Below are 14,239 nucleotides of genomic sequence, written 5' to 3' on the forward strand. Positions count from 1 at the left end.
GAAATAAGCCAGTCACAAAAACACTGTGTGATTCCACACTCTAGGAGGTTTGTAGAGTCGTAGGCAGATCCATAGACACAGAAAGTGGAATAGAAGTTACCAGGGGCTGAAGGAGGTGGGAATAGGGAGTTAGTGTTTCAGGAGAACAGAGTTTCTGTTTGAGTTGGTGAGAACAATTTTGGAAATAGTGCTGCTGGTTATCCAACATTATGAATGTATCGATGCCACTGAATTGTACCCCTAAAAATGGTTAAATGGTAAATTTTATCTTATGTATATTTTACCACAATCTTTAAAAAAAAAAAAAAAAAAAAAAAAAAGAGGCCCGAGCCCCAACTCTGGGCAGCTTCCTCCCCTGTGAGAGGTCCCCACGGGTGGATGTCAGAGGGTCCATTACAAACTGTGTGCAGAAGTAAGGCCTCCCTTCCTGTGCAAGGAGCCCAAGCTCTAGAGCAACTGGGGGGGAGTACAGAACAGAATGACCAGCACCTGCTACCACTTGCATTAATGAGGGAAGCGGGGTACCTGGCGCCCTGGTCAGAGCATGTGACCCCTGATCTCTGGGTTGGGAGTTTGAGCCCCACATGAGACACAGAGATTACTAAAAAAAATAATAAATAGGGGGCTCCTGGGTGACTCTATCTGGTAAATGTCTGACTTCACCTCAGGTTATGATTTCCAGGTCTTGGGACTGAGCCCCTGGTCTGGCTTCCCACCCCTGATGGGAAGTCTGCTTGTCCCTCTCCCTCTGCACCTCCCCCTGCTTGGCTCTCTGTCTCTTTCTCAAATAAGTAAATAAAGTCTTTAATAATAATATAATAATAACAAAATGTTCTTATATTTTATATAATATATATAATAAGTGTTCTTATATATTAAAAGGGGGGGTTGTATTGTTTGTACCCACCTGGGGTATTTCTGAGAGACGACACAGAAACGTCAGCAATCTAATAGAATGCTGGGGGGACCTGAGTGGCTGGAACCGGGATGCAGTCAGGAAGGGAGAAACTCTCCATCTACGCCCCAGACCTCCGAGTTTTGTACATTGTGCAAGTGTCTATGCAAATAAACGTAAATACATTTGAACAAACTCTAGGGAACCATTGGAAACAGACGCAGGGCTCGCCGCCCATCTTCAGGTCCCGAGGTCGGAGGCCAGCGGCCAGGTGCACGTCCACCCCGCAAGCCACGGCCCCAGGCCTCAGGAAGCACGGCCACCTCAGGAGCAGAGGAGGAGCGCAGGCTCCCGCTCCGAGAGCCAGCAGGCCACAGGGGGGCGGGGCGGCCCGGTGCTCTCAGCGTCCCCCACAGACCCACCACCGCCACCGTCCTGCGTGCGGGGTGGGGCAGCCTCCACCTGGGACACAGGTGCTGCACTTGGCGCGCACCTATGGGAACCTGTGTCTGTGTGTGCGGGGTGGGGGCGTGTGTGCCTGGTGGACCCGGGGTGTTCGTGCGTCCATGTGCGCCTGTGTGCCGGCCCTGGGCAGTCCATGCCCCTGACTCCCTTGAGCTCTGGTGTGGCCTCCTCTGTGAAAGCACCTTGACCTCCTCCTCGGTCACCCATGACTTCCACCCCTCCAGTCCCCGCCGCGACCTGAACCCAGCTCCGTCACCTGGCCTGACACACTTTACCAACCCCCCCTGCCAGCATTCCTGTGTCTCCGCCAGCAGAATCCAGCATGGCCAGGACACGTGCTCAGAACACATCCCAGCTCGTGTGAGTGTGTGTGAAGCCATGTGAGCAGCTCTGTGCATGTCTGACGGTGTGGGAGTGTGCATGCTGGCCTGCAGGGGATGGCTCCCATCAGGCAAAGCCCAACACCCCAGCTCTGCTTGGATCCTGCAGGCCCATCACCATTGGGGTTTTGTCACCCACAGGTCTCCTACTCAGGCCTGCCCCCATCCCGGGACAAAGTACAAAACATCTCTCATGTGGTGTGACTACTAGTGCACCCAGGGTCAGCCAGACTTCTTTTCCTCTTTTGACCTGATTTCAGGTCAGAGCTTTTGGATAGGACAGGAGGTGTTTTGGGGCACCAATCCCACTTCCTGTTAGCTACTTGGGACTTGGATCTCTAGGATTCTGGTCCTCCCAGCAGTCTTTCAGGGAACTCAAAATCCCAGGCCAGCTTTCAACCTCCCATGTGCCTCCCCAACTGCAAGCATAAAGCCTAATTCTGCAACCCCCAAAGTCTATTGCATTCCCTCTGGTTACATCTTTCAACCATCTTCACTTGTTCTGTGATCTAGACACAGACCCAAGGACCCCAGGCTCATTCCCCCCTCCTGCTTTCTAACCTCTTTCTTTTCCACCCAGAGTCTGAGAGAAGGGATGGAGTTTAGTGGCTACAGCTCAGCCTCTGCAATCACACTCTCTAAAACCCAGCTCCGCTGCCAACAAGATTTGTACCCCAGACAAGGTGTATCAGGCAGGGTTCCCTCAGGAGCTAAGGGCTCGGGCGCCTGGGGGGCTCAGTCAGTTGGGTCTCTGCCTTTGGCTTGGGTCGTAATCCTGGAGTCCTGGGATTGAGTCCTGCGTCGGGTTCCCTGCTTGGTGGGGAGCCTGCTTCTCCCTCTGCTGCCCTCCCCTCTCGCTCATGCTCTCTTGCTCATGCTCTCTCTCAAATAAATAAAATCTTTAAAAAAAAAAGGAACCAAGGGCTCTCTCAGATCAGATAGACTGAGGAACGTTTCAGAACAGGATTATATACTGAGATGTGCACAGCATGCTGCAAACCACAAAGGGTGGGGCATTACTCCAGATCTAGTGACAGTGTAACAGTGAGTTTAGCACCATCTTTAGGGCCCAGCGGATGGGGAGAAAATCTCCAGAAGGCCTCTGGCAGGAGCTGTGACCTCCTGCAACCTTGCAGGAAGGAGGGGAGGGAAGATGCCCAGCCTTCCTCTCCTCTGCCTGGTCTCCTATGGGTGCCCCCTTCCAGCTGCCAAGCCCTGCAGAAGCCATTGGCCAGGCCTTCAGTGTGCCAGCCCCAGACAGAGTGGACAAGAGTAAAGAAAGGATCAGGAGAGGCAGAAAATGCCCAGCCCGCCCTGCTAGCCTCAGCCTCCTCACTGTCAACCGGGCTATCAATTCTATCTTCTTTCCCGGTTGCCATGGTGACAAAAAAGCTGCACATGAGATGCTGAACACTGTCCCAGCACCCCCTAAGTGCTCAGTGAACAGATTCTACTGCCTGCCTGTTGATTTTAATGATTCATTGGCATCTTGAACATAACCTGCCTAAAACCGAAACTTTGCACGTTTCCCCTACAAACCTGTTAGTCCTCTAGGCTCAGTAAATAGCACTGCCATCAAGCCAGACCTGTCAATGTTCTCCGTAGGGGCTGGAAGCCTCCCTCTCCTGCTCCCCACATCTTTCCCTCCACCCAAGTGTCCTCCTCCGGAGACACCTCAGGTCTATGTCCCTCTCACCATCCTTACTGCTGCCGCTAGTCTGTCACCTCCCACCTGGGTTGCTCCTAAAACCTCTGGTCTCGGGGTGCCTGGGTGGCTCAGTTCGTTGAGTATCTGCCTTCAGCTCAAGTCATCATCCCGGGGTCCTGGGATGGAATCCCACATTGGGATCCCTGCTCAGCAGGGAGCCTGCTTCTCCCTCTCCCCACTGCTCGTGCTCTCTCTCACGCTATCTCTGTCTCTCTCTCTCAAATAAATAAAATCTTTTAAACAACAACAACAAAAAAACCATCTGGTCTCCCTGCTGCTCTGTGATCTCTACCTGCCAGTCAGAGGGACCTAGAGCATCTGCTGAGTCCTGTCCCTCTGCTGGGTAAACCCAGTGCCCTCAGAGTGCCTGCTTATGTCTCATCTCCAGTCTCAGGGGGACCATGCCCTGTGTGCCAGGCCCCTCCAGGCCCCTTCTAGGCACCCTTTCTCAGGGCAGCGTTCTCTCTCTATAGTGCTAGGGCCTTCTCCTTCCTCAGAGCCTCCACACATATTCTTTCTAACCCCACAGAAAACTCCTTGCTTTGAATTGTCCCCTATAGTCCCTTCTTATCCTTCAAATGTCAGCTTGAATATGATCCTACTTCAAAGAGGCCTTACCAAGCCATCTCATCTAAAAATAACATGTCTCCCTCTTCTCCCCGTTAACTTTGCATTTCTGGCACCCTGATCAATTCCGTAATAGCACTTACAAAGTTTGTGGTTGTAGGGGCGCCTGGCTGGCTTAGCTGGTTAAGCACCCAACTCTTGATTTCAGCTCAGGTCATTATCTCAGGGTTGTGAGCATGAGCTATCTTTCTCTTTCAAACAAAACAAAACAAACAAAAAACCCAAACAAGAAAGTTTGTGGTTGTATATTCATTTTTTAAATTTTTTATTTATTTATGATAGTCATACAGAGAGAGAGAGAGAGGCAGAGACACAGGCAGAGGGAGAAGCAGGCTCCATGCACCGGGACCCCAACGTGGGATTCGATCTCGGGTCTCCAGGATCGCGCCCTGGACCAAAGGCAGGCGCCAAACCGCTGCGCCACCCAGGGATCCCTGTATATTCATTTTCTTGATACTTGTTTTATTTTTAATTTTTAAGATTTTATTTATTTATTTGAAAGAGAGAGCAAGAGAACACACACAATCAGGCAGAGCGAGAGGCAGAGGGAGAAGCAGACTCCTCACTGAGCAGGGAGCCTGATGCAGGACTCGATCCCAGGACCCCAGGATCATGACCTGAGCCAAAGACCGACACTTAACCTATGGAGCTATCCAGGGACCCCATTTTTTTTTTATTTAAGCAATCTATTCCTAACGTTGGGCTTGAACTCACAACTCTGAGATCAAGAATCACACACTCTTCCAACTGAGCCAGCTGGGTGCCCCTCTTGGTGCTATAAATTCCATAGAAGGGCAAAGGCTTTGTCTGTTTTGCTCACCATTATATCCACAGTACCTGGCACAGAGTAGATGTTCAATAAATATTGGCCAAGGAGCAAATGGTAGCCAGTGTTATGGTAACAGTGATGCTGTGAGAGCCCTTCCAGAGAATCCCATCATACTGTCAGCATGCTCCCATCCCCTTCTTCAGGCTCCAGTCTCCACCATCAATCCCATCCTTCCTAGACTTGTCCAGGGCCAACTTCAATAAAGTACAAAGGGCACCATATCACCAAAATCTCTATTCAGGTCCATGACAGCATGAACAAATTGGAAACTCCTTGGGGAAAAATGGATGAGAGAGGGGGAACGCCAGAAGATGAGGCAGAGTGCCAGCAAGTCTCAGGGAGGGACTCTGCATGGGGCCAGGGGCAGTCAGCTGGGTGTGCCCCTGTTCTTTTCTCTGGCTCCATTAGATAAGACCAGCAATTCTGTCCTCCTCTCTTTCTCTCTCCCCACAGCCTCTCACTTTGTAAGCATGTCCAGTCAGGAGAACATACAACCCCAGGAGCTTTGGTCAAGGATCTCTAAGTCCCAAAGGGACTTAGCAAAGTTCATCTTGATTGGGGCTCCAGGAGGTAAGGAAAGACAGCAGAAGCCACTGAATGGAGTGGGGGAATGGGGGTGGAAATCGGGAAGGGGCAGTGGCAATATAAATGCCCAACATCTGCTGCTGGCTGAGAGGGCCTTGGCGGTGGTGGAGGATCTCTGTTCATTTGTGAACAACCTGTGTTCAGTTCTGGGTCCTTGTCCAAGCCTCCCTCCCAGCCTCTGTAGGCAAGGCGGGGGGGGGGGGGGCGTCCTGCAGTCTGGGAACCACGGGGCGCTCCCGTGTTGCCTGGACTTTGGCCCCTGGTGGTGACACTTAAACCAACATGCAGAAGTCCTCCCTCGCCCGGCCCAACTGGGCCTTGTGCCTCTGACAGGCTGACAAGTGAGGAGCCAACCCCGGGGACAGGCAGGCGTTCAGGGGCATGGAGGGTACGGCTGGAAGTGGGGCTCCTCTGAGCTGGGCCGGGTCAAGCTCCAAGGACCCCAGGACCAGGGAAGCATTAAAGGCTCTGGAAACTCAGAGGAGGGGTTGGGGAGCCAGCCAATTGGAAGGAGGTTAGGAGAGGGGACAGGTTAATTCTGGACAATGAGCAGCCGCTGGACTAGACCCGGTGAAGGGCTGAGGTGGAGGGAGCACCCTCCCTCCAGCAAAGCTGCCCTTTCAGCTCAAGGGCAGAAAGTCAGGGGCATAAGGGGTCAGGGAGCTGGACGGTTGAGAACTGGGCCACAGTCGGCCAGGCCTGGATGCGAACCCCATCTCTAGGAAAGGTCAGTGTAGCGCCCAGCTTATCAGAAGGACTCAGTGAAACCTGAAGCGGACAGAGTGTGCTGAGGTGAAGGGTCGCAGGTGCAACAGGAGCCCACTCAGCCCTCTTCCCCTGCAGGACCGGCGGGGTACCTGAGGCGGGCCAGTGTGGCCCAGCTGACCCTAGAGCTGGGCACCGCCTTCTTCCAGCAGCAGCAGCTGTCAGCTGCTATGGCAGACACCTTCCTGGAGCACCTGTGCCTGCTGGACATCGACTCGGAGCCTGTGGCCGCCCGCAGTACCAGCATCATTGCCACCATCGGTGAGCAGCCCCCAGCATCACAGGACCTCCTGAGCGTTTCCCAAGATGTTTTCCCCCTTCTATCTCCTCTGAGACCTCTCCATGTCTGACCATCATTCATTTAACAAATACTTGTTGAGTGTCCAGCAGCTAAGGTTTTGGGCCCGGGAGTAGATGGGTGAGGTAAACAAAGATCGCTGCCCTTAGGGGAGCCTGCTATTTAGCTGGGCGAGACAATAAATACTAAACATACTAACTTAAAAAGAAATAGATTATTTCGGGCAGCCCGGGTGGCTCAACGGTTTAGCGCCACCTTCAGCCCAGGGCGTGATCCTGGAGACCTGGGATCAAGTCCCATGTCGGGCTCCCTGCATGGAGCCTGCTCTGCCTGTGTCTCTGCCTCTCTCTCTGTGTGTCTCTCATGAATAAATAAAATCTTAAAAAAAGAAAAGAAAAGAAAACAGCAGTGGTAATCACCCTGTTGCTTATTAAAAAAAAATAGATCATTTCGTACGTGAGGAAGTAGTAGAAACTATGGAAACAAGAAACAGAGCATATAAGGGACATTAGGGGCTTGAGGTCAGGAGGCAGGCTGTAGCCCCAGGTGGGGACCTATTGTTCTGAAAATTAAATCCAGGATGCCTGGGAGGCTCCATCAGTTAAGGGACTGCCTTTGGCTCAGGTCTGGATCCCTGGGTCCTGGGATGGAGCCTGTTTCTCCCTCTCTCCCTGCTCATGCTCTCTCTCTCTCTCTCTCTCTCTCTCTCTCTCTCAAATAAACAAATAAAATCCCAAAAAACAAACAAACAACAAGGAAAGAAAATTAGACCTGAACAAGGTTGTGAGGGAGATGAGAGGAGGCCATGCCCTTGTGGGGGGGAGGGGCAGGAGTTCTGGACAAGGGAGCAGCCAGTGCAAAGGCTCAGAGTCAAAGAGGCTGGAATGGTTAGAAACCATCTGGGGGAAGAGTAGCAAAATGAAGACACTGTAGGGAGAAGAGGGTCATGTAGGGCTTGGGAGCCATTCCTTGGGTGTGAGTTGACTTTTCCTTCAAGAGAAGTGGAAGAGGGCTGCAGAATGCTGGGGGGAGAAGAACTCTCTCTTACTTATGCTGTAATAGAGCGGCCCTGGCTGTGCTGCTGCAGGGGTTGGGGGTGGGGGCAAGTGCAGAAGTGGCTCCTGCGACATTTCTGGCTCAGACCAGGTGGGGGCAGTGGAGGTGGTGAGACTTGATCAGACCCTGAGGGCATTTGGAAGATGGAGTTGACGTGATCTCCAGATGGGTTGGATATGGGCTGGGGGTGCGGCTGACAAAGGAATCAGAGGACTCCAAGGCTTTTGGCATGAGGCACTAGTTGGATGCCTTATCAAGTGAGCAGGAAAGACTGTGGTGAGCAGGTTTTGCGGGGAGGTCTGGAGTTCGGCCTTGTGTTGAGTTTGAGATGCACAGAGGCAATCAGAATCACAAGTCTGGGTTTGGGGCAGAGGGCTGAACTGGAGACAGAAATATGGGAGCTGTTGGCAGCGTATAGACGGTATCTAAAGCCAGGAGACTAGGTGACACCTCCAGGGGAGAGAAGGAATGATGACAGAGAAGAGGATGAGGTGTCTAGTGTCAAGGGAAGGAAGCCAGAGCTGAGATGAGCAGCCAGTGGGGTGGGAGGAAACAGGAGAGGCCACATGAGGAAGGTGCGTCAAGGACGAGGGTCAGATGCCAGCGACCCGCCAGCCAGGATGAGCCTGAGAACTGACCATCACATTTAGCTACCACCCAGAGGGTCTTGGTGAGAGGCGGGCCAGTGCCCCGCTGGACTGAGAGCACCAGGAGGGGGGAACAGACCTGCAGGCAGCAAGCACAGAAAATTCGTGCAATGAGTTTTGCAGCAAAGGAATAAGACTGTAGTTGGAGGGGGTTGGGGACCAGAGATCTTCTTTTATGATGGAAGAAAGTGCAGCAGGGTTACATGCTGATGGGAATGATCCAATAGAAAGGAACACACTGACAGCACAGGGGGCTGCAGGAAGGCTGCATCTGTCTTCCAGCCATTGACGAAGGGGCCTAGTACCCCTGTGCAAGCTGGCTTTGGGGAGGGACCGGAGAGGTTGGCCGGTGGGCTCTCCGTCACCCAGCTGCCCTGCCAGCAAAGCAGGGGTGGGGAGAGAGCACCTGTCCTGGGTGGTCAATATGAGGCCTCCCAACTCCAAAGGCCCAGACACCCCACAGGCCCTCACCTGGCACATTATCCCCTGCCGTAAACCCTCATGCACCAGGGGACACTCACTCTACATCACTGTTAACACAGTTGCCTCAAGCTGGGCTAAGGACGCTCCTCTCCAAGACTGCCCAGTGCCCCACCCCCCCCCACCCCCAATCCCAGGGAAGCAGGTGCTGGCTGACCTGGGAGCAGAGGTTGCATCAGAGAATAAAGGTCAGGTGGCCAGACTATTGTGGCATGGGGGTGGAGGGGACTCTGCAGGTGGTGGGATCTGAGGGAGATCTCTGCTTTCAGGGCCAGCCTCTCATTCGGTGGAGCGCCTCAAGGAGATGATCAAGGCCGGGATGAACATTGCGCGCCTCAACTTCTCCCACGGCTCCCATGAGGTTTGGGGCGGGGCCAAGGGGAGGCTGGCGGAGCTAAAGCTTGCCGGGTTGAGAGGTGGGGGGCCGGGCAACCTGCTCCTGAAATCCCCTCTCACTGGTCCCCAGTACCACGCTCAGTCCATCGCCAACATCCGGGAGGCCGTGGAGAGCTTTGCAACTTCTCCGCTCGGCTATCGCCCCGTGGCCATTGCCCTGGACACCAAGGGACCGGAGATACGGACCGGCGTCCTGAAGGGGGTGAGAGGCCAACCACGCCCGGGGACTTCCCTAGGCCCCCACCACCCTGTCAGGGACTGAGTCGCGGGTGGGGGCGGGACCTGGGAGGGCAGGGCAGGAGGCGGGTCTCAAGGCCCCTCCTGCTGGTCCCTAGGGCCCTGAGACCGAAGTGGAGCTAGTGAAGGGCACCTGGGTCCTGGTGACCGTGGACCCGGCGTTCCGGACGCTGGGGGACGCACACACCGTGTGGGTGGACTATCCCAATATCGTCAAGGTCGTGCCGGTGGGAGGCCGCATCTTCATAGACGACGGGCTCATCTCCCTGCAGGTCAAGAAAATAGGTGCGCAGGAGCCTGGGCCCCAGCCGGGCGGGGACGTGGGGCACACTCCCTTCCCCGGCCCCCGCCCCCGGGACTCCCGTGTGCAGACTCGGGGGATCAACCCGGGCTGGGGCTGGGGGGTTATCTGCTTTTTCCACACACTTTCCCCTACGCCTGTCTGATGCACAGGCCAGGCCCAGGATGGACAGACAGGAGGACTTGGGTTCCTGACCTCTGGGGGCCCAAGACCCTGACTCTGACCCTGCTCACCGGTCACCTGCACTGGCTCTTCCCATGCCCGCAGACCAGAAGGGGCTGGAGACCCAAGTGGAGAATGGAGGTCTCCTGGGCAGCCGGAAAGGCGTGAACCTGCCAGGCGCCGAGGTGGACTTGCCGGGGCTGTCTGAGCAAGATGCCCAGGACCTACGCTTCGGGGTGGAGCATAATGTGGACATCGTCTTTGCCTCCTTTGTGAGGAAAGCCAGTGATGTGGCTGCCATCCGGGCTGCTCTGGGGCCGGAAGGACGGACCATCAAGATCATTAGCAAAATTGAGAACCACGAAGGCGTGAAGAAGTGAGGCTTGGTCTTTGCCCCCATTGCCCTCCTCTTCTCCAGCCTACCTCTCCCTGGCATCTCCTGGCTCTTCCCAGCCCTGACTCCCCCAACCGCCCAGGTTTGATGAAATCCTGGAGGTGAGTGACGGCATCATGGTGGCACGGGGCGACCTAGGCATCGAGATCCCTGCTGAGAAGGTTTTCCTGGCCCAGAAGATGATGATTGGTCGGTGCAACTTGGCGGGCAAGCCCGTTGTCTGTGCCACACAGGTCTGGAGTGAGCCCTCAGGGCCCCGGGTGTTCTCTGGGTGTTGGGGACACCTGAGGGTCAATACCCACACCTTAGGTCTATAGCATATTTTGCTGTCCAGGGTTTGATCCTCAAACAACAAAGTTGGAAAGAGATTCTGTGAGCCCTATTTTCGGATGAGGAAACTGAATCACCAGAATCACATAGTTTGACTGTGATCCTGGCTTTCTGGGCACTCTGAGAGTGGCGGAGAAGTAGCTTGGGCAAGTCCTCAGTCAGAGTGTGAGCCCTACAGCTCTGACGCCCAGATGTCCCCCAGATGCTGGAGAGCATGATCACTAAGCCCCGGCCAACCCGGGCAGAGACGAGTGATGTAGCCAATGCTGTGCTGGATGGAGCAGATTGCATCATGCTATCAGGGGAGACCGCCAAGGGCAAATTTCCTGTGGAGGCTGTAAAGATGCAGCATGCGGTAGGAGCTTAGAATGCTAGGCAAATGGGCCAGAAGACCAAGCCCCTTCCAGGCTCTGGTGCCCCCGCATCTCCTGACCTCCTGCTGCTTGCAGATTGCCAGGGAGGCAGAGGCTGCTGTGTACCACCGGCAGCTGTTTGAGGAGCTGCGCCGGGCAGCGCCACTGAGCCGCGATCCCACGGAGGTCACTGCCATAGGCGCGGTGGAGGCCGCCTTCAAGTGCTGTGCTGCTGCCATCATCGTGCTGACCAAGACCGGCCGGTGAGGGGGACACTGGCAACACCAACAGAGCTTTGGGTCAGGGGCAGGCTGGGATGAACTGCAGGCTTGGGTTTTGTCTTGTTATCAGGCATGAAGACTGTCATTCTGGGGCAAGAGGAGAGGTAGCTAGTTACCCAAGAGCTAGAGGGCAGGAGAGGCAGATCTTGGAGCACACTGGGAATCATCCCAGTGAGCTCCAGGAGGTTGGCAGGGGAAGGTGACATCATGGGGCACACTGGCTTCCAGGACACGGGTTTCTAGGGGCCCTCGGCAAGTCCCCTGCCCTGAGCCCACAAAGCCTTGCAATGCTAAGGCATTGGAGAAGGGCCCAGAAGGCCTTACTTAGTTCAGGTCTTTGCTCTGAAATCAGCTATGATTCTTGAGTAAGTCACCCAGGCTGTAGAGACCTCTGTTTCCTTGTGGGGTTGTGACAATTAACAAAAGACATTTGTGAGTTAACTACTACATGTAGGGACATTCTCAGAAGGGTTTTATACTTCTCAAGTTTTTTTTTTTTTTTTTTTTTTTTTTTTTTTTTTTTTAATTCATGAGAGACAGAGAGAAGTAGAGACATAGGCAGAGGGAGAAGCAGGCTCCCTGCAGGGAGCCCGTTGTGGGACTTGATCCCCAGACCTGGGATCATGCCCTGAGCTGAAGGCAGATGCTCAACCACTGAGCTACCCAGGTGTCCCAAGCTTTTTTATTATCTGCTCTGATCTATCCTTCATTATCTCCTATCTTCCTTGTGTAGTAAGAAGGGCAGGCATTCTTATGCCCATTTTACAAGGTGAGAAAAACAAGGCCCAGAGAAATATGATGATTCACCCAGGGCCACACAGCTTGTTTGTGACACCTGGGACCAGAACCCAAACCTTTGTTTCCTGGTTCAGCACTCTTTCACTGTTCTGAACCTTCTCTGCCTCCTTCAGTTCAGCACAGCTGCTATCTCGGTACCGGCCTCGGGCAGCAGTCATTGCTGTCACCCGCTCTGCCCAGGCTGCCCGGCAGGCCCACCTGTGCCGAGGGGTCTTCCCCTTGCTCTACAGTGAACCTCCAGAGGCCATCTGGGCAGACGATGTGGATCGCCGGGTCCAATTTGGCATTGAAAGTGGTGAGCCACCTACACACAGCCCTGGATCTGTATCATCAGCCCCCTGACCTCACTTTCATACCCATTCCAAGGGCCTTGCCTTTTTCCTCTGGTCCCACATTTTCTCTGTGATGTTCACTAAGACATGGAGATATTGTGGCCTCCAGGGGCAGGGGGACATAGGAGGAGGGCAGTGGGAGAGACTTCAGCCTAGCTGCTGCCTACACCAGGTGGCCAGAGCTGGATGGGACATAAGGAGTAAGAGGTGAGAGGACAAGGGGGACCCAGTCCCCCCACCCCCACCAGCTGGAACTAAAATCTAATTTACAACTGACTGTGATCATACCCCACCCCTCCTTCCCTTCAGCATAGCAATACAGGTGGACAGCCTTGCTACGTAGTCACAAGGCCCCTGCCACCCCATGGACACCCCTGCAGCTCTAACAGACTGCAGCAGTCACATTCCCTATGTGGCCATCTATGGCACACACTGTACAGTTTGCCCAAGGCACCTTCAGGACAGACTGGAACAGATGGAGGGTTGTGGCTAGTTCTCCTTATAGGGCTGGCCTGCAGCCCTGTGGTTGATTGTCATCTTCTTTCCCCCACCCTCTCCCCCCAGGAAAGCTCCGTGGCTTCCTCCGTGTGGGGGACCTGGTGATTGTGGTGACAGGCTGGCGACCTGGCTCTGGCTATACCAATATCATGCGAGTGCTCAGCATATCCTGAGATGCCACACCCCACTGACCCAGCCCAACCTGGATCCCATGCCCCAGACCCCAAGGTCTCCCTTGCAGTCCTCCCTGCTGAGGCCACATCTGCCATCTAGTCCCATTCTAGGGTGCCCCTTCCCTTCTCCATTTCACGCAGGACCCCAAAGTCTGTGTCCAGTTAAGCACTGACCATCTGGCAAGTACCAATCCTACATTCCCTGCACTCAATGCTCTCAGCTGGGCCCTAAGATGCTCTGAGCCCTTAATCCTAGCTTAACTGGTTAATTCTATCCCCCTAGGCTTCAATATACCCGGGATGGGGGTGGGGGACAGAGGGACAGGGCATCTCCACAAAGTCACTATGTAGATTACGTTTCCTGTCCATGCAGTCTGGTCCTTCCAATGCAGCCCTCGTGATGGTCGGGCATCTCCTGAGGACAGTGTCATGGCTTCCTTCACTGTGATTGCCGGTGACCTCAAAGTACCATCCTTTCGGGGAATTGAGGGTAGACAGGTGTGGGGAGCATTGAGAGCTGGGTGGGCTCATCTTGTCACTATCTTCACAAGCTCTGTGGGGCTTGCAGGCCTCTCCCTGGCTGCTCTTATGTGTCCCTCACACCCTGTTGGGTCAGATGCCAGCTGCCTCCTCCTGCACCCAGGAACTCTTTCATGCCCTCTGTGCCCCCACCCAAACCAGGAGGCAAAATGGGTAGCTCTAGTTTCCTTTTAAACCTGGCTGTTTGGAAGCAATTATGAAGCCCAGGACTTTTCAGTCAAGAGGAAAGGTTTAGGGTCCTGGCAACATTCTCTGATACTGTAGAGCAGGTGCAGGAGGAGAACGGGGTGAGAAGGCAGAGGTACTGGCTAGCCTACCCTTCCCCAGGTCTGGATACCTAGGGTCCTCCCCTTACTCTTGCACCAATAGTAAACTCCGTAGGAACAAAACCCTGACAAGTAGCAAGAGTCCTCCTCCCCACGTGGGTAGCCCTTCCTGCGACTCACCAGGTAGACCTCCCCAGGTAGGCTGAGGGCTCCGCAGCACTGCTGCCTGCCAGTGGAGCTGAGCAAGGAGCACAGGCACCAGCAGGGAGGCCTTGCTCCTTCCTCTCTCCCTATGAGGAGATGTGGAGACAGATGGACAAAGGAATGGCTGAATAAAATGAATTCATAGTAAATAAAACTAGCAAATGATTAAATACAATTATTATATGGTTGAATAATAAGAATAAACAAGAAAGGATGGGTGGGAGGAAGGGAAGCAAAGT

The 14,239-nt window shown here is 54.2% G+C and overlaps 1 protein-coding gene across 3 annotated transcripts; it reads left to right on the forward strand.

The window, feature by feature from the left end:
* Window positions 1-5,773: 5,773 nt before the first annotated feature.
* PKLR (pyruvate kinase L/R) lies at window positions 5,774-14,143 on the forward strand. Of its 3 annotated transcripts, none has more exons than XM_055324397.1 (11): window positions 5,774-5,877; window positions 6,333-6,515; window positions 9,005-9,096; window positions 9,202-9,333; window positions 9,467-9,653; window positions 9,937-10,207; window positions 10,308-10,458; window positions 10,758-10,910; window positions 11,005-11,171; window positions 12,101-12,282; window positions 12,884-14,141. In XM_055324397.1, exons 1-11 carry the CDS (start codon window positions 5,871-5,873, stop codon window positions 12,988-12,990), a joined length of 1,632 nt encoding a protein of 543 aa, XP_055180372.1. In that variant the 5' UTR covers window positions 5,774-5,870; the 3' UTR covers window positions 12,991-14,141. The 3 variants fall into 3 exon arrangements, with proteins under 3 accessions (XP_055180372.1, XP_055180374.1, XP_055180373.1); XM_055324398.1 differs by lacking the exon at window positions 5,774-5,877 and adding an exon at window positions 6,039-6,216; XM_055324399.1 differs by lacking the exon at window positions 10,758-10,910 and having other exon boundaries at window positions 12,884-14,143.
* The last annotated feature ends 96 nt before the right edge of the window (window positions 14,144-14,239 follow it).

This window comes from Nyctereutes procyonoides, unplaced genomic scaffold (assembly GCF_905146905.1).
Source record: "Nyctereutes procyonoides isolate TBG_1078 unplaced genomic scaffold, NYPRO_anot_genome, whole genome shotgun sequence".
Classification (NCBI taxonomy): Eukaryota; Metazoa; Chordata; class Mammalia; order Carnivora; family Canidae; genus Nyctereutes; species Nyctereutes procyonoides.

What these genes read in the sequence shown, in the direction of transcription:
- PKLR (XM_055324397.1), top strand. An exon ending in AACCACGAAGGCGTGAAGAA is followed by an intron (nt 10,208 to 10,307) that starts GTGAGGCTTGGT and finishes CCAACCGCCCAG; the next exon opens with GTTTGATGAAATCCTGGAGG. An exon ending in CCGTTGTCTGTGCCACACAG is followed by an intron (nt 10,459 to 10,757) that starts GTCTGGAGTGAG and finishes GATGTCCCCCAG; the next exon opens with ATGCTGGAGAGCATGATCAC.